This window comes from Typopeltis vanoorti, chromosome 10 (genome assembly GCF_054136105.1).
Source record: "Typopeltis vanoorti isolate ZY-2024b chromosome 10, IOZ_Tvanoo_1.0, whole genome shotgun sequence".
Taxonomy (NCBI): domain Eukaryota; kingdom Metazoa; phylum Arthropoda; class Arachnida; order Uropygi; family Thelyphonidae; genus Typopeltis; species Typopeltis vanoorti.
The window spans coordinates 68140030-68165095 of NC_143558.1; the positions used below are offsets into that span (position 1 = coordinate 68140030).

General features: G+C 35.5%; 1 protein-coding gene across 1 annotated transcript in view; it reads left to right on the forward strand.

Moving 5' to 3' along the window:
* Nucleotides 1-25066, forward strand: part of pug (pug C-1-tetrahydrofolate synthase, cytoplasmic) — a 426201-nt gene that overhangs the window by 54876 nt on the left and 346259 nt on the right. Inside the window, exon 5 of the mRNA XM_090399374.1 lies at nucleotides 16412-16488. Within this exon, the coding sequence (XP_090255500.1) occupies nucleotides 16412-16488 (77 nt within the window). The remainder of the gene's footprint in view (nucleotides 1-16411; nucleotides 16489-25066) is intronic.

Consider the following 25066-nt stretch of genomic DNA (forward strand, 5'->3'; position numbering starts at 1 on the left):
AGCCTCCATAGATCAGTGGTTAGAGCACTGATCTAGCAAACTGGGGGTTGTGAGTTCAGTCTGCACAGGTTTTTTTTTTATTTCCAGATCCCCATAGCTTAGTCAATATCGATTATGCCTTTTGGTTGGAAAGACTTGGGTTTGAATCCATAGATTGTGAAAATCCTTTATCAGGGCTTTTTAAGTGAAGGTGTAAGTTATCTAGTCTCGTACATAGGTGGCAGAGTTTTTGATCCTACTAAACATGCAAATTAGTCAGAAGAACACATTCATGAAAGAGTTTGAGAACAGGAATCAAACCTTGGAGATTCAGTGGCAAACTCTGAACAAAACATTGCTTGATTCTGCCAGAGAGGCATGTGGTAGGTTGTCTGCAAGGATAAAAAAAATCAGAACTCCCTGGTGGACACAGGAAGTTAAAGAGGCAGTGAAGGAAAAGAAGAAAGCATATCAAATGTTCCTGGCAAATAAGTCAGCTTGTGCTCTTAGAGAATACAGAGACAAATGCAAGAATGCTAAACACTGTGTAAAACTGGCTAAACAAAAGTCATGGGAGGACTTTGGCAAGAATATAGAAAATAAATATCAAGAAGGTGACAAAATATTCTGGAGGTTGTCGAAGAAGCTTAGGAATGGAGGAAAGAGTGCTGTAAAAGGAGTTAGGGATGATAAAGGTGACATGAAATCGGGAGAAAAAGATATCCTTGAAGTATGGAGTAATTACTTTGAAAAACTGCTAAATGAAACAAGCAGTAATGACAGCACAGTGGTAAAAAAACACTGACCAGGCATGCAATCAGGAATACATATCCATACTTGAAGTAGAAAAAGCCATCAAAGGCTTGAAATGTGGAAAGGCAGCAGGAGTAGTTGATATTCGACCAGAAATACTGACGTATGGTGGTATAAGAGTCTTACAGTGGCTGCACTGCACAGTTCAGAAAGCCTGGACAGAGGGACAAATTCCCGATGATTGGAGTAGAACTCTCATAGTACCCATATATAAAAAGGGAAATAAAACTGAATGTGAGAATTACAGAGGTATTTCCCCACTGAGTGTTCCTGGCAAGATCTATGCAAGTATACTTGAGAAATGGTTGAGAAGAATTTTGGAAGAAAAGTTTGGTGAAGAACAAGCTGGATTCAGGCCAAATAGAGGCTGTCAGGATCAGATCTTCACTTTACGACAAATAGTCGAGAAAGCATTGAAATATAACAGAGATCTGTATTTAAGTTTTGTCAATTTGGAAAAGGCATATGACAAGGTGCCAAGAGAGAAGCTATTCAATACGCTACAGTTATATGGTGTCAATGGGGCATTATATCAAGCAATACTTAGTCTTTATTTGAGTTGTAAGTCAGCAGTTAGAATTGAAGGAAGTACAGGAAGATGGTTTAATGTTAAATCTGGTGTGAGACAAGGATGTACATTATCCACTCTGTTATTCATTATCTATATGGATCACATTATGAAGGAAAGTGATATTAAACATGATATCAAAATTGGAGATATTAATGTCAGCTCTTTGCTTTATGCAGATGATGTTATACTTCTAAATAAATCCACTACAAGTCTGCAAGATTCTCTGACTAAATTGAATAGCTGTTGTAATAGATATGGTATGAAGGTCAGCAATAAAAAGACAAAGACAATGAAAATAGGCAGAATCATTGAAAATGTCAACTGTGTTGTGAATTGAGAATCTGTGGAACAAGTAAAACATTTCAGCTACTTAGGCATGATTTTTACTGAAGATGGTAAATTAAATATAGAAATAGACAACAGAATCGAATCAGCAAAGCTGGTATGGTGGGAAGTCAATTGAATAAATTCATATGGAATAAGAGAGAAATTAGTCGGAACACTAAATTAGCTGTATACAAGACAGTGTTCAAACCAGTTTTAACTTATGGATCTGAGAGCTGGGTCAGAAGTAAAACACTTGACCAAAGACTAGAAACCGCAGATATGAGATTCCTGAGAAAGATTATGGGGGTGAACAGATGTCATTAATGGCAATATCATATTAAAAATGAGGATATTAGGAAAGAAATTGACATTGTCAGCATCCAGGAATGCGTTAGCAGTGCTAATCTCAGGTGGTATGGTCATTTAAAGAGAATGGGCGAGGAAAGATTGGCAAAACAAGTGTTCTCTGCCAGGTTGGCAGGAAAACGACCCAGAGGAAGTCAAGATATATAGGTGGTTTGATAGAGTACAAAGTGCCTTAGATGATTGAAATATAAGATCTGATAATGTTGTAGTCTTGACAAGTAACAGACTGATTTGGAGGAAAATTGTAGATAGGAAGTTAGTAATGATGTAATTTTTTTTCATGTAGTACTATCATATCCTGTACACCCCTTGAGGGTACAGGGCAGGAATTTGATGATGTTGACACATTCAGTTTACGGACATAGCAGATAATATAGATAGGAATAATCACACTCTCATAAGCAGTAATCTGGTTTCTTGGCTGTGATAGGCCACTGAGCCTAACTTGAAAAATGAAAAGCATTCTACATTGGAGGAATGAAATTTAATCATATTCAGGATCTCTTGCAATCTGAGTCACTTATTTCAATTGACTATTAGGCAAATCAGAATATAAATGTCTACAGTGCATAAGCCATGCTATAACGTTTGACACTGATTTTCAAGGAAGTGTCACTGTTTGATAGAACTTTTTGAATATGATTTGTTGCAGACATCATGAACTTCTGAAAATGATGGGAATATCAACAATAGAAAATCTAACTCCAATTTCAAAATGTATTGTATGTAAACAATTATAGAACTACTAATGATGATATAATGGCCTTATTGTGGCACAGTAATTTTTGCACTAAGATTCAAGATTGGTTGATGAAAGGTAATTGGATTTTTTAATTGGATTTTTTTTTCTGTTTCCCAATTCAGTACAAAATGGTAATCCTTCCTCCCCTGGAATGATGAACTTTAATGAAATTTAGGATCTCTGTTAACTAATAGTAATTTCAGTATTCATTTCATTCAAGTCATTCTATTGCAAGAACTAGGAGAGAAAAAAAAAAATTGCTTACAGCAGATAAAAGAGCTCTAAGTTTAATTATTGTGTTAATTAATTTTTTATAATTGTTTACAATATTTTCGGTAACCAAAATGTTTTGTTAACTAAAACTGGAAACCAAATACAAAAAACCAGTTGATACACTAAGAGAGAGAGAGAGACAGCCTGGATCGAATCATTGAAGAAGCCACAACCTTAAGCTTGAAGCAAGAAGAATAAGCATATGATTGTCTTTTTTTTTTTTTTGTAACCAAAAAAAAGATCTTTGGCATTATACTCTTTAATAATGATTGAAACAGCTTCTTGCTACATTGATATATTTGATCAGTTATTGTAAAACTGATATAATTTGAAGTTTTTAATTGGGTCACTTAATATGTTGATGCCAGGCAGTGTTCACACTTGCTGACACTGCTTGTGGGAAATTACTTTAGCATATGTATGTCGCAGGTGCATTTTCACACAGTTTATATGCTATGTTAGTTGCAACTTTTTTTGGTGGAATTTTATTTGTAAAATTATCATTTGTGAGAACTGTCTTAATGATATCGAACAGCATGCATTTCAAACTGATTTAAAGTTACGTATACATCTTTATTTGCTTTACACAAATTGTTTGTTTTCTGCAATTGAAAATTTGAAACAGAATATTAGGTAATTGTATTTAGTAAGATCCTGTGTTTTGCATTCCAATAAAATTTTTTCTTGTGAGCATGTAGCATAGTGTTTATGGGAGGAGGCATGTTTTTCATTATGAAGAGGCCTTCCAGTTGTCTCTAATTACATGAATTGTTGCTAAATATAGATTATAAATGTTTCTCTAATAAAGTGATACAATAAAACTACTTATTTTCATCTAGTTGATGAGCTTAGGTGTTGGACGTTATTCATAACTTATTTTAACAGTATTACAACATCTGTACTAGATCAATACAGATGATACGAGACATAGAAACTGCAACAACTGCCCCAATACTGAACTGACACCCACTCACATCTTTACCTGTCCAGCAATTACAGCAGCCTTGCAAGAAATAGATCCTAATCCTGAACAACTCTATACAAACAAAATCATCGACATAGCCAAAGCAGTACAAGGAGCACATGGAAACATCTAAGACTCTTCAAAGGACAAGACAACAACGGTATTACAACACCAAACTGAATTATAAAATGCTATTTATTAACTTTATATTTCTCCGAATTCCAAATCTTCAGAGCAAACAACATGTTACATTCTAATCATGCTACAATACGCAAGTGAAACAATTCAAATTGTAATGGACAAAAGATCTGAAGTACTCATTTGATGCCATCTAATGTTGTCTTAGTTTAGTTGATCTTAGGATGACAGTCACTCAAATTTTTGGAAAATTAATGCCGCCATACTTGTTAAGGTTAGGAGAAAGTTTCATAGCCATTGCTGACTTGAAAAATAATCATTCTGACCTGTATATGATTTCCATATAGCACATTGGTTTTCTTCACACATCTAATCCACAGGATTAGATGTGTGAAGGTTTGAGAATTTTTTCCTTTCTGTTTTTTCTTCATGCTGTAGGAACATTTTCATTCCATTCTTTGGAAAGAACAGACATAGTAGGTAAAAATTCACATATTCCTGAATGATAACGAATCTTTCCATCTATAAGGAATGGACTGCATCCATTTATCTCTAACAAAAGACTATTATATGCTTATTCTTCTTGCTTCAAGCTTAAGGTTGTGGCTTCTTCAATGCTTCGATCCAGGCTTTCTCTCTCTCTCTCTCTCTCTCTCTCTCTCTCTTAGTGTGCCAAGTGGTTTTTTGTATTTGGTTTCCAGGCTATTGCTAGTTTACCTATTCTTTTTTGGGTCCATCCTATTAACTTGTTGATTCCATTCTAATCTTCTCTTTTTTATCCATGCATTTATGGGTTGTAGTTGACAGTTTTCATAAATCTTCATTTTTTACTCTATTAAATTTTGTTTTGTTGACTATTTATCCTAATGTTTTAATTTCACATGTTGTATTTTTGATATTTCTATTCTTGTTTCACATGCATACATCAATATTTATATATTTTTTTCTGCTAACACATTACGTCCAGGAATAACTAACACATTCCTGGATGCTAACGTCAAGGTCTTTTTCAGGACTCTCATATCTGTAGTCTCTAGTCTTTGGTCAAGTGTTAAGTTAAGTTTCACATTTCTAGCTCATTTCTCAGATCCATAAGTTAAAATTGGTTTGAACACTGTCTTGTATACAGCTAATTTAGCGTTTTAACTAAACTAATTGCTCTCTTATTCCATATAAATTTATTCAGTTGACTTCCTACCATACCAGCTTTGTTGATTCTGTTGTCTATTTCCATATTTAATTTTGAAAAGGAAGTAATTTTGCCTCTTTCTAAGGCTTTGATAAGACCACACTTGGATTACTGTGTGCAGATTTGGTCTCCCAGGTTCCAAGGGGATAAAGAAGATGTGGAAAGGGTGGTGCAAAGAAGAGTTACAAAGATTATATCCGGATTATCGGATTTAGATTATGAGGACAGATTGCGAGTATGTGGATTATAGACTCTGATTAACAAGAGAAAGAGGGGTGATATGATAAAGGTCTATAAACTTTTGAATGGGTGTTATAGCATTTCAAATGATGAAATTTTTCGTTATATGGAAGGCGGGGAGAGAACATGGGGCATCCATGGAAGTTAAGGTTGTTCTCAGTCAAGAAAGGGTTAAGAGCTAGGTTTTTCTCCCAGAGAGCAGTAAGTGGAATAATTTGCCCTTAAGGGTAGTGAGTGCATCTAGTGTACATGAATTTAAGGGAGGGTATGATAGCTGGGTTGGGTAATTTACAGCCTCTCTCGGTGAGTCCTTGACTCCCTTGAGGTCTTAGATAATAATAATAATAATAATTTACCAACTTCACTAAAAATCGTGCCCAAGTAGCTGAAATGTTTTATTGTTCTATAGGTTCTCCATTCACAATGCAGTTGATATTTTCAATGTTTCTGCCTATTTTCATTGTTTTTGTCTTGTTATTGCTGACCTTCATACCATATCTATTACAACAGTTATTCAGTTTAGTCAGGGAATCTTGCCGACTTGTAGTGGATTTATTTAGAAGTATAACATCATCCACATAAAGCAAAGAGCTGACATTAACATCTCCAATTTTGATATCCATTTTAATACCACTTTCCTTCATAATTACTGTTAAATTATTTAAGGAATTTACAATGTATACTGAAATATTAATTAAAAGAAACTCCATATTCACAAATGTCTCACTCAAGGAAACCTTAGACCTCATCCAAACCAAATTTCCTCCCGATATCTCAGCCCTATTTCAGTTCACAATGAACTCAGGCTATTTCGATTGGCAAGGAAAATTCTACAAACAGATAGAGGGGACAGCCATGGGTTCACCGCTCTCCCCCACCCCTGGCCAACTTCTTTATGGAGACTTTTGAAGAGAAAGCCTTAAACTCAGCTCCATAAAAACCCACTGTTTGGCTTCGCTACGTTGATGATGTGTTTGCTATTTGGCCACATGGCTTAGATACACTCCACACTTCTTAACACACTTAAACAACCAACACCCCAGAATCCAGTTCACCTTGAAAAAAGAGGAAAACAAGAGTCTCCCTTTCCTAAACACTCTAATCACTTGCCAGCCTGATGGATCCTAGGTTTTCTCTATTTACAGAAAATCCACCCATACCGCCAGATACATTCACCAACAATTCTCCCTCCCTCCCCCATCACAACAATACAAGGTTATAAAAACACTATATAACAGGGCAAAATTAATCTGTTCAGATGACACTGCCCTAACCACTGAACAAAACCACATCCTTAACACTTTCTTAGCCAATTGCTACAATCCCCAAAAAATATTAAAACCAGTTAGCCACCCCCCCCCCCCCATAATAAAGATTACACTAAATCCATCATCATTCCCTATATCCAGGGCACCTCTGAAAAGTTTACCGAAATCTTAAAAAAATACGACCTGAGTTCTTGTTACAAACCATTTAAAAAATTGGCATCCCTTATCCACTCCACCAAAGATCAACCACGTCCCCTAGACCAGTGGTTCTTAACCTGGAGTGTGTGCACCCCTGGGGGTGTGAGAGAAGTTTCTAAATTTTGACCCAGATTCGATGGACGACAGGTATTTAATAAAAGACGATCTTATTGAAATATGAGCCAATGCACGTATTCAAATGGAATTTGAAAAACTGGACTTAGAATAATTCTTGTGTACACAATTAGAACCTTATCTACGGCTGGCAAAAGCAGCATTGCAGACACTTTTACCATTTGCCACCACCACTACCACCACCTACCTGTGTGAAATGGGATTTTCATCACTTTTGCACATAAAAACAAAAGCCAGAAATCGCTTAAATGCAAGTGATGACTTATGCATGGCTCTTTCAAAAAAGGAGCCTCACTTCAAAAGTATTATTATGAATAAACAACAACAACAACATAGCCATTAAAAATTGGGATATTGTTTTGTATGTAAATGTATGCGTTTATTTTTCAATAAATAAATTATCTTGCAATAGATGTAATTTCCTAAATAAATAAATAGAAACTCATTCTTCAAGGTGGTGTGAGAACTTATTTCTAGATTCAAGGGGGTGCCGATCACTAAAAAGGTTAAGACCCACTGCCCTAGACCTACCTGGGGTTCCTTGCAGCTGTAAGCTGTCCTACTTTGGCCAAACAGGCAGAACAGCAAATTTCAGGATTTCGGAACACAAAAACTACATCTGGTTTCACCAGTACAGCCACTCAGGGCTTGCAGACCATGCTTTGGATACCCGCCACAGAATACATTGGAAGAAAGCCACATTAATACATCGCAACAAATTTAAATATGAAAGATTATTCATGGAATCAGCCTCAGCTTTAAAAAACTTTCCAAACCTTAACAAATTTGGGTGCATGAGACTGCCCTAAATTTGGGAAACTTGCATCTTGAGAACTTCAGCCCAACAACCAAGACAATCCAATATAGTCTGCTAGAGGGCACCTTTAGGACTCTAGGAACAACAATAGTTTTCTCTCTTCTGCTTCATTTGCTTTTTGTAGTGTCTGCGTGCATGTGTCGTAGTTCTATGTTCCCATGAAGATGGCAATGTGACACCGAAATATAGGAGGTATTTATTAAAGTTTCTTTTAATTAATATTCCACTATACGTTGTAAATTCCTTAAATAATTTAATAGTCATGTGTTACCAATGTACGAGGTGGTATCAAAAAGTTTTGAGACTAGCTCTGTTTACGAGAAATTATTTTATTTATCTATGTTTACACACTATCACCTTCAAAATAGTCCCCTTGCATATCAATACAGTGCCCCCAGCGTTCTTGCCACTTCTGGAATGTGTCCTGGAAGTCTTCTTTTTGAAGCATGTCAAGCACCTTCTGCGATTTGCACTGGATCTCCGCAATGGTGTCAAAACGGTGACCTTTGAACTGGATCTTCATCTTCGGGAAGAGGGCGAAGTCTGCAGGAGCCAAATCTTGCGAGTAGGGGTGGGTGCGGAAGTGAGATCGTGTTGTTTCTGGCGAGACACTCGCATGTGAGGAGAGCTCGGTGACAGGGTGCATTATCGTCGTGGAGCATCTAGTTTTTTGTGCCACAGATCTGGTCGCTTTCGCCGAATGTCCTCCCTCAGATGCCTTAAAACCTGGCAGTAGAACTTGCTATTGATTGTCTGGCCCCTGAGGACAAATTCTCGATGCACAATGCCGCAAATGTCGAAAAAGACGATGAGCATGCACTTGGTCGAGCTGCGGTCCTGTCTCGCCTTTTTCAGTCGTTGAGATGATAGGCTCTTCTACTGTGAAGACTCTTGCTTTGTCTCAAGGTCGTACCCATACACCCAAGTTTCGTCACCGGTAATGATCCTCGACATGAATGATGGGTCATCCATGGCATGCTGACGGAGTTCTTGGCAGACTTCGACGTGGTGTTCCGTCTGCTTCTGGGTCAGTAGCCTGGGGACGAACTTGGCAGCAACACAGCGCATGTTCAAATCACATGAGGATTGCCTGGACTATTCCATATGACACACTGACAATGGCAGCAATGTTGTGGAGTGTTCTCCGACGATCCTCATGCACAAGTTGCTGAATGGTTTTGACACTTTTGGGGGGTTGAGCTCATTGAAGGTCTTCCTGATCTCTCATCATCTTCCAGTGATGTTCTTCCACTCTTGAAGCACACGTGCCACTCAAAACACGTCGAACCACTCATTGCAGCATCGCCGTAAACTTGCCGAATCATGTCAAACGTCTCTGTGGCAGATTTGCCCAGTTTCATGCAGAATTTCACGTTTGCTCTTTGTTCTAACTTGCTGTCCATGATGAAATTGCAGATGTGATAACGCAGGGTGGTCAGAATAGCATCAGTTACACAGCTTCCGATGTACACAGGATGATGTCTTTTGGCACACTGACTTATGAAGGTAGGTGCTCCCTGTGACTGTGCATGCAGCCTTGTGCTGCCATCTGTTGGCGTGTTACAAACCTAGTCTCGAAACATTTTGATACCACCTCGTATAAGCCTATCTACAAGAATTCCTTAATGTGATCCATATAGATAATGAATAACAGAGGGGATAATGCATATCCTTGTCTGACACCACATTTAACATTCAATCATCTTCCTGTACTTCCTTCTATTCTAACTGGTGATTTCCAACTCAAATAAAGACTAAATATTGCTTGATATAATACCCCATTGACCATATAACTGTAGCATTTTGAATAGCTTCTCCTTGTCATATGCCTTTTCCAGATTGACAAAACTTAAATAATACAGATCTTTGTTATATTCCCATGATTTCTCAACTATTTGTAATAAAGTGAAAACCTGATCCTGACAGCCTCTATTTGGCCTGAATCCAGCTTGTTCTTCACCAAGCTTTTCTTCCACAATGCTTCTCAACCGTTTCTCAAGTATACACACATAAATCTTACTAGTATTTCCCTACTGAGTGTTTCTAGTAAGAAACAGAAACACTCAGTAGGGAAATATCTCTGTAATTCTGACATTCAGTTTTATTTTCCTTTTTATATATGGGTTCTATGAGAATTCTACTCCAATCATCTGGAATTCGTCTGTCCATGCCTTCTGAACTATACGGTGCAGTCACTTTAAGACTTTTATCCTCCACACTTAAGCATTTCTGGTCGAATATCATTCAGGCTTTTGATGGCTTTTTCTACTTCAAGTATGGATATGTGTTCCTGATTGCATGCCTGTTGAATGTTTTTAGCACTATGCTGTCACTGATTGTTTCGTTTAGCAATTTTTCAAAGTAATTACTCCATACATCAAGGATATCTTTTTTTACCAATTTTTGTATTACCTATGTCATCTCTAATTCCTTTTACAGCACTCTTTCTTCCATTTCTGAGCTTTTTTCAACAGCCTTCAGAATATTTTGCAACCTCTTGATATTTATTTTCTATGTTCTTCCCATGACTTTTGTTTAGCTAGTTTTACACAATGTTTAACTTTCTTACATTTGTCTCTCTATCAAGCTGACTCATCATCTATACCAGGAACTGTTGATATGCTTTCTTCTTTTCCTTCACTGCCTCTTTAACTTCCTGTGTCCACCATGGAGTTCTGATTTTTCTATTCTTTTATTCCATTTAATTTCTGTTATTATTTCATCCATGATTATGAAATAAACATAGACTTAAAGAATCACTTTGTCTGATACCTTTCCTTATAGGGATTTTTTGTTCATATATCTTTGATTATTTGAATGATTTTGCAATGTTATCTTTCTTAATGCCAGTACTTTGGACATCCTGCAGTCTAATTCTGTCAAAAACCTTCTTTAAATATAGCATTAGTACATGATTTTCCTTTATGGAATTATTATTGTTCATCATTATAATTTAGTCTTGATTCTAATTCTTCTTTGATAATTCTTGTACATATTTTTAGCATGGTGCACAGTAAGTTTATTCCATGATAGTTTTGGGGTTCAGATTTTGTTCCATCTTTAAATATTGATGTTGTAATGCTCATTGGGAATCTGTCTTGATGATATGTATAATTAAATTTCTCATGTTTTCAGTTATTTCTTTATGTCCATATTTTAGCATTTCATTATGAATTGACCAGTGATTCCAAGTGATTTCCTATTTTGCAATTTTGAGATGACTGATTCTGTTAAATTATTATTTATTTCAATTTCATTTGTGTTTTCTGGTTAAGTAAGTAAATTCATGTATTCATATATTAAGTAAAATATTCATGTAATTATCCTGAATGATAATTAATCCTTCTGCATATTATAAGAAGTGGACTGTTTCCATTGATCTCTAACAAAAAATACTATCATATACAGGATATATATTATATATAAGACAGAAGAGCCGTTAAAAGTAAATAAATATGTGATGAACAAAGGATTCATAAAAAGGTGGATAACTCTCCACCGATCAGAAATTATTTATGTATGTATATTACTGTATAAAAAGTATCATCAGTGAATAAAAGAAAATGTAACAAACCACTTAAATTTATTTTACTTTTGTGTAGTGTAATGTACAATATCTGAATAGCCCAGCATAGAAGAATGAATAAATCCTAAATCTTACAACTGATTGATAATTATTTTAATTGGTCGTTGTTTTGGATTTCGACTTGGATGTTTTTTTTTTTTTTTTTTTTTTTTTTTTTTTTTTTTTTTTTTCAGCCTGGTTGGCTGAGTGGTTAGCGTAACCTCTCTCTCCAGCCAAGAGATTGTGGGTTCAAATCCCGCCATGTGGGCATGGGTGTTTGCGGTTGTCTGTAGAAATACTAGTGGTGGTGGTTGGCCGTTGGTGTAGTTGCTGTCAGTTGGTGGAGACAGAGTTGTAGAGCAGGTGCCCTCCCTCAATGAGTCTTTGGACTCCCTGGAGGTGTCTAATAATAATAATGCTGTCCAACTTTCGCAGTTACAAATCCTGAAAAGCAAATTTTTTAGGTCATTGAAATGGTGATTAAATCCACTGAAATTTTCAGTGTAGTCACACAAATCAGACATCCACAGTTATTTTTAATTGAAGAGAAAGTGATTGAGATGGAAAAAGTCATGTTTTCCATCTCAATACGGAACAAAATAAAAATTTCAACTGGGCTTAAAGCTTGAACCTATCATCTTGCCTAATTCAGGTTATCGCGAACTCGTTTGTATGCTGTTGGCAAATAGTATTATGGACTGCATTGATTCCTGCTTTTTTAATTTATAAAATTTTAAAATGTATTAAATATAGCTAACTTAATACAAAATGCAGTATATTTGTTATACATCAAAATTGTACCATACAAAATATCATTGGATAAGCTTATACAGTAAACTCTCAGAATTATTATTATTGTTGTTATTATTATTATGGGAAGCTCCAAGGAGTCCTTAGACTCATCGAGGGAGGCCCAACATCATGTCAAGAACAACTATTCAACATTCACACAGTATCTATCATATACTTCACCTTGAACTCATTTACAGTCATGGCACCCATAGAATAGCAAACTTATAAGGATTAAAGGAACAGTGAGTTTCTACAAAATTTTCTTTTGGAATAGTATATGCTCTGAGGCTTTGAGTAGGACTTTTTTGGTAGTTTATTATATGAATGACTTCTCTGTAATGGTGTTCTTGCTATATGGTTTCAAAAATGATGCTTTTGAAAGTTATTTCTTATCAGTAAAAGTTTTGTGTATAGTATGAACATATAGTATCATGGGCTTGTGTGGATAAATTGGAAATGATGCAGTGTGTGTGTGTCAACAAATCATGCATTTAATTTAGAGAATATGGCCTGGGGTTCCATCTTCTGGTATATGTAGTACAGTATATAAACAACTTTTTATAAAATAACTCTGTTTAGAGAAAAAAAGAAATCTTCTTTTTTAATTTTTTATTAATATGGGGTTATGTTGTTCACATTTTTTGTTTTCAAAAACATTTTATTTAAAATGGCTGAGTGGTTAACGTATCCACTCCCCAGCCCAAAGGCTGTGGGTTTGAATCTCACCATGGGCATGGATGTTTGTGATTGTTTGTGAAAATACTAGTGGTGGTGGTGGACAGTAGATGGCATTGGTGCAGATGAGTTGAATTGTGGAGATGGAGAGCTGTAGAGTAGGTGCCCTCCCTCGATGAGTCTTAGACTCCCTGGAGGTGTCTAATAATAATAAAGTTAAAAGATAAGTTTTTCTAACTTTTTTTTTTTTTTAGCATTCTTTGAATTTCTAAAATTTGCAAACTAATGCTTAGTTTTCTAAAAGGAAGAAATGCAGTGAATGTTGGTTGGCCGACCAGTTAATATTCTTACACTTCAGCTAATAAGATGTAGGTTCAAATCTCGCTGTTGGTATGTTTGTTTCATCATCCAATATGATAATCCTTTCTTTTAGTGTTACATGGTGATCAGCATTCGTTTTTGAAATTATGGATTCTACAACCGTGTTAAAATAACTCTTTTTATTATCCGACGTTTTGATCTTCATATCAAGATCATCATCTGGAGCATACATAAATATACAAGACAAGCTGTTTCAAACATTTTCAGGCATTTCAAACCGTAAGCTAGAGAAACAAAGATTTGATCACATGCTACTCACTGGCATGACCTCTATTGAAAAAAAAAAAAAAAACATCAAGCTAGATTTAATTTATGATTGCATGAATAAACATTCTGGCCTTACAGATGGTTTTCCTTGCAGTAACAGTGATGTCCTATTTCTATTATTACAATTGTTATTTTTGATTTAAAAAAAAAAAAAAAATTATAAATTACAACATGAATAAGCATTCTTTCTTATAGATTTTTTCTTTAACAGTGATGTCCTATTTTTTAGTATTAAAGTTGTTATTTTAGATTTAGTATCCTGAATTTTCTACAGTCCTGTTTATAGTTGTTCTTAGAGAGGAAGGATTCGTGGAACGAATATATGCCTTCCATATGTATGGGATTTTTAGACCATCATTATTGTTTAGATTGGGGTGGTTGATAATGATTCACAAGCTTCCTTAAATTTGTGTTCATACCATGTTTTGGTGTGATGTAGACAACTGGTGCTTTTCCAGTCAATTCTATGTAAGGTGTTCAGGGCATGATCAGAAAGGCCAGCTTCACCATAATTTTTATATTTGATGTGTCGTTTATTTCTTTTTGTCTGATTGGAATTGTACGTCCTGTTTCTCCTATGTATGGTATGTTGCAGGTGTAGTGAATACTGTATACTCCAGGGTGGGCCAGCAGAGGGAGTGGGTCTTTGAATGAGTTGAGTAAGCTTTTTAATTTTACAGGAGGTTTAAAGGTGGCTTTGAGGTTGTATTTTTGTAGTACTCTGTTTATTTTGTCTGATGTCCCTTTAATGTAGGGAATGGTTATGGTTAGTGTAGTCTGGTTTGTTTTTTATTGAGGTCTTGTAGAGAATTTTGTTAATAGTGTTTTGGCTGTATCCACTGTTTTGAAAAGTATTGCTGATCACTTTAAATTCGTTTTTCATTGCCTGTTCACTGCAGCAGATCTTCAGAGCCCTGTTTTTTTATTAGTGTTTTGGCTGTATCCACTGTTTTGAAAAGTATTACTGATCACTTTAAATTCGTTTTTCATTGCCTGTTCACTGGAGCAGATCTTCAGAGCCCTGTTTTTTAGGGTATTGATGACACCTAGTTTTTGTGTTGGGTGGTGGTAGGAATTTAGTTGAAATGATTGATAGCCCAACTTATTACTTAGCCAAAAAATTAGCGGCAACACTCAAGGAGCTGGTAGGTCATTCCCCTCCTATATCAAACACTTCATAAACCACTTCATAAACATCATCAAAGACATTACATTAGAAAAAGATGATCTATTAGTCAGTTTTGACGTCTCTGCCATCTTAAACAGAACAAATTCCCTCCAGATATCACGGCGCTCTTTGCATATGTATTACCCTGAACACCTTACATAGAATTGACTGGAAAAACACTAGTTGTCTACATCACACCAAAACATGGTATGAATGCAAATTTGAGGAAGCTTGTGAGATCATTATCAACCACCCTAATCTAAACAATAATGATGCTCTAAAAATCCAATACATATGGAAGGCATATATTCGTTCCACGAATCCTTCCTCTCTAAGAACAACTATAAACAGGACTGTAGAAAATCCAGGATCCTAAATCTAAAATAACAACTTTAATACTAAAAAATAGGACATCACTGTTAAAGAAAAAATCTATAAGAAAGAATGTTTATTCATGTTGTAATTTATAATTTTTTTTTTTAATCAAAAATAACAATTGTAATATAATAATAGAAATAGGACATCACTGTTACTGGAAAGGAAAACCATCTATAAGGCAAGAATATTTATTGATGTAATCATAAATTAAATCTAGCTTGATGTTTTTTTTTTTTTTTTTTTTTTTTTTTTTCACTAGAGGTCATGCCAGTGAGTAGCATGTGATCAAATCTTTGTTTCTCTTGCTTACGGTTTGAAATTTAATGCAGCTTGTCTTGTATATTTATGTATGCTTCAGATGAAGATCGAAATGTTGGGATAATAAAAAGAGTTATTTTAGCACGGTTGTATAATCCATAATTTCAGAAATGAAAAATAAATCCAATATGAAACTGCTATCCCATTTGTTGGAGGCCTGAAGTGGCTTGAAAAAGTTCTGTTTTTTCAAGTAGAGCATGGTTTCCAGATTTTGTCAAAATAAGTAAAAAAAAAAAAAAAGACAAATAGCATTCATTCTGTAGCATTGATATTTGGTTAAAAAAAGTGTGAAATCAGTCTTGCAAAATTATAAATTATCTCCTTTGCCTCTTGAGAAAAGTGAAAAATTTCCTACCACACCACATTTTGGATACTTCATGCACATAGATGCATCTTCTGATGATAGTGTCATGGATGTTTGGAAGGCTACACTGAAATTCAAGTTGAACTTCAGTAGTACTGGTAGGCTGGTAAACTATCTTCACTAAAAGCATATTCCATTCACTGGAGAGCATGCTATTTTGTTCAGTATAGATTTCTTAAAATTACCACTGGCAGTACACTGTCTCAGCTAAGTTAATTGTTGCGGAACATAAAGATATATGCTGTGTGCATTTTGGTGAATAGATGCAATTTATTGAAAGTTTATTTTTGTTGTACCACCTTACCCCAGTCTTGAAGATACTTGCAGGCGCAAACTTTGTTTGCTCACACTTGGATAAAGGATTAAACTAAATTTATTAAGATACAATTTAGTTATACAAAATTTATGCATTTAATACAATATCTACAAAAGTCTGCAAAGTCCATCTAATTTTACTAGCTTATTTTGATTTTTCTCTTGCAGTTACCGTTAGATTCAGATAATCCCATCGATTCCAACCTTGTAACTAATTCAGTTTCTCCCAGTAAAGATGTAGATGGGTAAGTTAAATATGCAAGAAATATTGATTTCAGACTAGCAAACTTCCTGACATTGCTAAGAAAAATTTAAACATATCATCCATAAAAATTTTGGGAATTGTGGCCAGATAATTTGTTTTAAGTTAATATTCTTGGTATTACACTTTGCCAATGGAATAGTATTCCAAACTATTTCTAAGTTCATCTGATTTGCAGGTAAACACTCACCACTTGGCCTACCATGAACTAACTAACAGGCTGTAGGTTGTTTAAATTTCATTGTAGGCATGGATGTTTTTGATTGTTTTTAGGTAGGAGATGAATTTATCACTCAGTGTGAGATCACTGAAGGTGGCCTGAAAAGTTCCATTTTGGTCTTTAGAGCAGGATTTCCATATTATGTTGAATAAATTTTAATAATTAATAAAAATAGAAAAAATCCTCAATAAGTAAAACATTCATATTTCAAAACAAAATAAACATTTTAATTAATTGCACATTTTTTTATGCGGCTCTTCTCCACAAAAGCTATAAACTTTAGTATATTGATACTGTGGTTGGACTAATTTTTTTTTAATTAGTTTTTATTTTATTTTTACATAGCCTGGAAACCCTGCTCTAGAAACCAAACACAGAATTTTTTACAAGCTACTTCAGGCCTCCAATAAGTGGCATGGTGTTCTCACAATGGATGATGAAATTCATCCTGCAGCCTATTGGTTAGAGAGCAATTATACTAACCGTGGCCACCCAGGCTAGCATTTATAGTTTACAAGGTTTGAAATTTTTTAATTTAAAGCTAAGGTGTACATAGATATAGAAAACTACAATATGAATAAACGGTGTGTTTTAGGTAAGTAATGAAGAAAATTTTTCAGCTTAAAACCCAACTGAAATGAAGCAGACATGTGTGCTTAGGGATCAAAGCTAGCTAACTTAGAGAGGGCTTCCCAGACCCATTCATTTCTCCATTCCTTACAGAGTAGAGAACTGACTGGAACTTATGAACCATTATGCAGTCCTTACCTTCTCATGTGACACACCTGTTATTAGGTATCTATCTGTATACAGAATAAACAGTGGAAGGCTGTAAATTTGTGATTTAGGTGACAGAAATTATATTCTGTATTGGTTTATTAAATCAACAAATATTATGGTACGATATGATCAATGTCATTCCAGCTGGGGTAATGCCCAGCTAAAGAAGGATCATTTATTTCTACATATTCCCAGATTTCATCAGGGAATATGTACAAAATAATACTATTAGCATAAGAAGCAGACATAAAAGCTGCAATAATTAGTCTTACTTAGAGTAAAAAGACAAATGGGTTATATATCCTTCTAAATAATAATTACAAGATTATTTGTTTAGGCATTGGGATCAGTGAAAGCATGGTGTAGCTATAGTATTTAACACTAAACAAGATAAATTTCTTGAATGGCAGTTGATTTCAAATAATGATGTAGTCAAATTTCGGAATGATCAGTTAGATGAGATTTCTTGTCTATGGTCCCCATAGAAGGTTCCAGCCAGGAAGAAGAAAAAATTTTTGTATCATTAGAGAAGACAGTTGACATAAAGAAAGGAGAGTTGGTATCTTCATGCTAGTTTAGGACACAAGAGTATATAAGAGATTGAAATAGAAAATGATCACCATTATGTTTTGAGCAGGATAGAATTTAATATCATATTGAAAAGAAAAATATGTTAGAAAGTTTTAAAAATATCAGTCGGATAGCTTTTTGAAATGTACACAGATACTTTGTGTCAGGAAGGAAAAAAAAAACATTTTGATTCAGCCAGAGAGCCCCATGTGGTAAGTTTTGCAAGGACATAAAAAGTAGAACTCTGACTAAGTCAAGAAGCTAAAGAGTCAGTCCTGGAAAAGAAGGCAGCATCATGAAAGGTTCTTAGGAAATAAAACAGCACGTTTTCTCATAAAATACAGAATAAAATCTAAGACAGGAAAACAATGTGTAAAAGTAGCTAAAAATAAAGCTACTTTTACACATTGTCTGTGGGAAGACTGTGTAAGAATATAGAAGAAAACTATCAGGAAGGTGGCAAAATGTTCTGAAGGCTATTGAAAAAGGTTAGAAATGGAGCACGAATCAAAAATGTTTAAAAAAGGAATCAAAGATGATGAAGGTGAAATGAAAATTTAATATAAGGATACTTTATGGGGGCGGGGTGAAAAGTTCTGATAAACATACAGAACAAAAATGATATTAAAGCAGTTGATATGACACAAGAAAGAACATGTTAAATCCTTTAACCCTTATGTTTCATCAAACGTTAATAATTTGTTCTTTTTCTTTTAGGATATATAAGAAGACATAAAATTAATTAATTTTTGTTCTAGGTGTTTTTATCAGGGGGGTGCTTAAGGGTCAAAGCTGTATAACTGAGAGGAGACCACCACATCATCGCCTTTAAAGGAATGCGGAGAACCGTCCAGGGCTTCTGACCTAATGTCCAATTCTCACCTTCTCGTGGTGCACCCTGTTGGGTATCTACCTGGATACTGAACAAACGAGGATGGGCTGGCAATTTGGGATTTAGCCTACCAAATTGTAATTCTTATTGGCTTAAACCAAATTATAAAATGATGGTACAACATGACAAAATTTCATGCCGGCTGGGGCATCGCCCAGTTAAACAAGGCCCCCATTGTTTTCACTAGGGAACCAGGGTGAACAGCGAAAAGTCAGCTACTGAAACAAATCTGAAAACAAACCCCAACTCAACATCACCAGAGTTAAAGATCGGTACTATCAACGTAAGAAGCCTGAATGGCAAAGAAATGGAGCTAGCTGAGGAATTAGATAAGTACCAGATCGACATAATAGGGGTGACTGAAACAAAAAAGACAAAAACTGGTGAGATCTTTCTGAGCAATAAATACAAAATGTTATATTCAGGCAATGACATTCAAGGAAAAGAAGGCGTAGCCATTGTATTCAACATTAAATACGAGGCTAATCTTCTTGAATGGCAGCCAGTCTCAAGTAGAGTAATGTGGGCAAATATCAGAATGGGAAACTGGACAATGAGACTTATTTGTGCCTATGGTCCCACAGAAGATTCTTCTAAGGTAGAAGTGGAGGAATTTTTTAATGCTTTAGAGAAAGCATCTGACACTATGAAAAAGGAAAAGTTTGTCCTTGTTGGCGATCTAAATAGCAGAGTAGGAAATGATTTTCAGACATACAAAAATATATTGGGAAAATTTGGAGAAAAGAGCAAAGCTAATAATAATGGCAAATATCTGTTGGATTTCTGCTCAGGACATGGACTGGTTCTTACTAACACCATGTTTCAACATAAAAATGTGCACAAATTCACATGGAGAGAAGAGGCAAGGAATAAGAAAAGTCTCATTGACTATGTTATTGTTGATAGTGATGTTTTCTCTCTGGTGCAGGACACCAGAGTGTACAGAGGATTTGAAATTAGAAGTGATCACTATTTAGTCTTGAGCAGGATAAAATTGAATTTCATATTGAAAAGAATAACGTGTAAGAAAAATTAAGGGGATAAAAATCCCTTGTTGTTTTACAGCCAGTAACCAAAACTCTAAGATCGAGAACTACGATCTATGAGTTTCATGCCCAAGAACTATCGGCGAATCCAAGCGTAAGTGACCACTTGGTAGTACAATACCAAGGCAACTCGAAGCAAAGGTGGAGCAAGTTCCCTCATTATCCTTGATATTTTTTAGCTTACTTAGCTGTAAAACAACAAGGGATTTTTATCCCCTTAATTTTAATTAAGGTCGCCAGAAAAATAGCCGTTTGGCTTTTCATCTTAGTTATAATATATAGGCACACCTTTATGGCATTCATATAGTGAAGGTGTGTAAGTTCTTTTCACTTAAACTTTGATATCATCCAGGTCTACCTACTCACTGATGAGACCTCAAAAAAGGTTGATACCGGTCTGGGTAGTGACCTCTTCTCATAATGTAATGACAGTATTAAATCTCCTAGGAGCTGTGTTTTTACATTATGAGAAAATATCAAGAATGGTGAGGGAGCTTGCTCTGCCTTTGCTTCGAGTTGCCTTGGTGTTGTACTACCAAGTGGTCACTTATGCTTGGATTCGCCGAGAGTTCTTCGGCATGAAACTCATAGATCATAGTTCTCGGTCTTAGAGTTTCGCTTAACTGGGACATAGAAAATAAATATCAGAAAAATAGCAAATTCATTGTTGATGGATTTTATAGAAAATCCATCAACAATGGATTTTCTATTTTTCTGGCGACCTTTTAATTAAGGTTGCCAGATAAATAGCTGTTTGGCTTTTCATCTTAGTTATAACATGTAAGAAAGTTTTAAAGCGAATAAAAGTTGAGCATCTCTCAGATGTGAACTGCAGACTAAAATACACAAAGATTATTGAAGAAAATATGAAAGAGTTTGAGAACAGGAATCAAACCTTGGAGATTCAGCCAGAGAGGCATGTAGTGAGGTTGTCTGCAAGGATAAAAAAATCAGAACCCCCATGGTGGACACAGGAAGTTAAAGAGGCAGTGAAGGAAAAGAAGAAAGCATATCAAAAGTTCCTGGCAAATAAGTCAGCTTGTGCGCTTAGAGAATACAGAGACAAATGTAAGAAAGCTAAACACTGTGTAAAACTAGCTAAACAAAAGTCATGGGAGGACTTTGGCAAGAACATAGAAAATAAATATCAATTTATTTTCTATGTTCTGAACTATCCGGTGGCTGCACTGCATAGTTCAGAAGGCCTAGACAGAGGGACGAATTCCCGATGATTTGGAGTAGAGCTTTCATAGTACCCATATATAAAAAGGGAAATAAAACGGAATGTGAAAATTACAGAGGTAGTTCCCTACTGAGTGTTCCTGGCAAAATCTATGCAAGTATACTTGAGAAATGGTTGAGAAGAATTGTGGAAGAAAAGTTTGGTGAAGAACAAGCTGGATTCAGGTCAAATAGAGGATGTCATGATCAGATCTTCACTTTACGACAAATAGTGGAGAAATCATGGGATTATAACAAAGATCTCTATTTGAGTTTTGTAGATCTGGAAAAGGCATATGAGAAGGTGCCAACAGAGAAGCTATTCAATACACTACAGTTATATGGTGTCAATGGGGCATTATATCAAGCAATACTTAGTCTTTATTTCAGTTGTAAGTCAGCAGTTAGAATTGAAGGAAGTACAGGAAGATGGTTTAATGTTAAATCTGGTGTGAGACAAGGATGTACATTATCCCCTCTGTTATTCATTATCTATATGGATCACATTATGAAGGAAGGTGGTATTAAACATGATATCATAATTGGAGATGTTAATGTCAGCTCTTTGCTTTATGCGAATGATGTTATACTTATCAATAAATCCACTACGAGTCTGCAAGAATCCTTGACTAAATTGAATAACTGTTGTAATAGATATGGTATGAAGGTCAGCAATAAAAACACAAAGACAATGAAAATAGGCAGAATCTTTGAAAATGTCAACTGCATTGTGAACAGAGAACCTTTGGAACAAGCAAAACATTTCACTTACTTAGGCACGATTTTTAGTGAAGATGGTAAATTAAATATGGAAATGAACAACAGAATCAATAAAGCTGGTATAGTAGGAAGTCAATTGAATAAATTTATATGGAATAAGAGAGAAATTAGTTGGAACACTAAATTAGCTGTATTCAAGACAGTGTTCAAATCAGTTTTAACTTATGGATCTGAGAGCTGGGTCAGAAGTAAAACACTTGACCTAAGACTAGAGACTGCAGATATGAGAGTTCTGAGAAAGATTAGAGGCGTGAACAGATGGCATCAATGGCAATATCATATTAAAAATGAGGATATTAGGAAAGAACTTGACATTGTCAGCATCCAGGAATGCGTTAGCAGAGCTAATCTCAGGTGGTATGGTCATTTAAACAGAATGGGCAAGGAAAGATTGGCAAAACAAGTGATAATATTGGAGTCTTGACAAGTAACAGACTGATCTGGAGGAAAATTGTAGATAGGAAGTTAGTAATGATGTAAATTTTCATGTAATACTTTCATACCTGTACACCCTCCTTGAGGATACATGGCAGGAATTTGATGATGGTGTTTATCAGAACTTTTACCCTCTCCCACTTGTAGATGTCTGGAGTCATTACTTTGAAAAATAGCTGAATGAAACCAGCAGTGTATAATAGAAAATATACAAGAGGAATGCAATCTGGATTACATCAGTACTTGAGTTTAAGAAAAAAAAGCTATGAAAAAACCTGAAATGTGGAAAGACATTTGGAGTAGATGATACTCAGTTAGAAATTTGACAGTGTAAATGTGTTGCAAGTGGCTGTGCTGCATAATTCAGAAGGCCTGATCAGAAGTTTGAATTCCAGATGAGTGGAATAGAGGAGCTCTCATAGTACCTATTCATCAGAATGGAAAATAAAAAAAATGTGAAAATTTCAGAATAATTTCTCTACTGAGTGATCCAGTTAAGATTTATGCAATCATCCTTGAGAAAATGCTAGTTTGGGGCTGGCTTGTTCTTGAAAAACATTCTGGCCTCAACCAGAACAGGAATCCTGACATCCTTTCTGCAGATGGTGGTAGGATCAGAGTTTCACTTTAGAGAAATAGTTGAGAAATTATAAGACTATGACAAGGATCTGTGTTTACATTTTGTAAATCTGGAAAAGTATATGACAAAATCAAGAGAAAACTTGTTCATTTAGAATGCTACAGTTATGTGGGGTAAATGGAACATTATAAAGTGCAATATAGGCTATAGTTAGAACTGGAAGATTGTTTGATATGAAATCAGGTGTAAGACAAGGATGCACACAATCTCCACTGTTATTCACCATCTATATGAATAGCATTTATGGAAAATTGTCGCATTAGAGCTAATATCAAAATTGGAGTTACTAATCTCATCACTATACTTTATGAAGATGATGTTATTATTATTATTTTAACGGTGTCTCCATTCAGTCAAAAGACTCATCGCGGGAGACCTGACATCGACACACTAACCATTATTTACACAATACCTGTCATACCTCTCCTTAAATTCATTCACAGTTGAAGTATTCACAACCACCTCTGGCAAAGCATTCCACCCATTCACAACCTTCCAAGTAAAAAATCTAGTCCTAACACTCTTGTTAACCACAATCTTACACACTCTTACACAGGAATGGCCCCTCATTCTCTCACATCCTGCACTGGTCTTAAAAATATCATCAGTATCAATCCTGTAAAATCCCTTTAACAATTTAAATACCTCTATCATATCTCCTCTCCTACATCTATCAGCTAGTTTTTGGAGCCCACAGATCATCAATCTATCCTCATAGGGAACATCCCACAGACCTGCAACAATCTTTGTAACCCGCCTCTGAATCCTATCCACCACCTCCGCATCACCAAGAAATCCTGGCGACCAGATCTGTGCACAAGAGTTCAAATGCGGCCTTATTAATGCCTTATTGTTTTGGCAATCTTTGCAACATGCCCTTTAAACTTAAGTTCTCTGTCCACAGTAACTCCCAAGTCTCTTGTCTCATCAACTTCCTGCAGTTCACTTCCGTTAATATAGTAAACAGCATGCGATGTCATCCTCCCGAAGTGTATCACCTTACACTTAGCCACGTTGAACTGACAGCCATTTACCTCAGTCCATACTGTCAGCCTATTTAAGTCATCCTGTAAAATATTTACATCATTTGAATTGATTATCGCTCTTCCCAATTTTGCATCATCAGCAAACAAGTGGATATTTCCATTCAAGGTATTTCCAATATCATTGATGTACAAATTAAACAATAGAGCACTGAGCCCTGAGGTACACCACTAGTCACTTGCCTTTTCCTGGACTCAGCTCCTCCGTAAACCACTCTTTGATATCTGTCCGCCTGCCATCCTTTAATCCAAATCACCATCTTTGGATCCATACCCATTTGCTCTAATTTATGTAACAGAGTTCTATGTGGAATCCTTTGCAAAGTCAAGCAGTATCACAGAGTAAGGATTTCCTCTATCCAACCCCACTGTTACTTTATTATAGAAAGTAAGCAAATTACTTAGGCAAGACCTACCCTTAACAAAACCATGTTGCCCCTTATAAAGTATCATACTGCTGTCCACCCAGTCCTGAATTCTAATTTTAACCAATTTCTCCAAAATCTTAACCACCACTCCAGATATATTGATTGGTCTATAATTTGCAACCTCAGTCTTAGAGCCTCCCTTGTGCAATGGAACTATTTTGCACTCAATTGGCACTTTACCAGAACTGAAGCTTAAATTAAACATCCTGGTTAGAGGAGTTGCTAATTCTCTTGCACATTCTTGTAATACATGGACCAATATGCCATCTAACCCAATGTCAGTGTTACCATTAAGGTTCTTTAATATATTAAGCACCTCAATTTCGTCTGTCTCTATACTCTCATCAGTCAATGGCACATTTGACACTGCACTATCACTATGAAGATGGTACACTTTTGCGAAATGATCTCTAAGCAATTCAACTATTTGATTAGCTTCAGTAATTTCCCTACCATCAATATTTTTTAAAGTAATCTTTCCGTGGATTGTGGGCCGTGATGTTAAT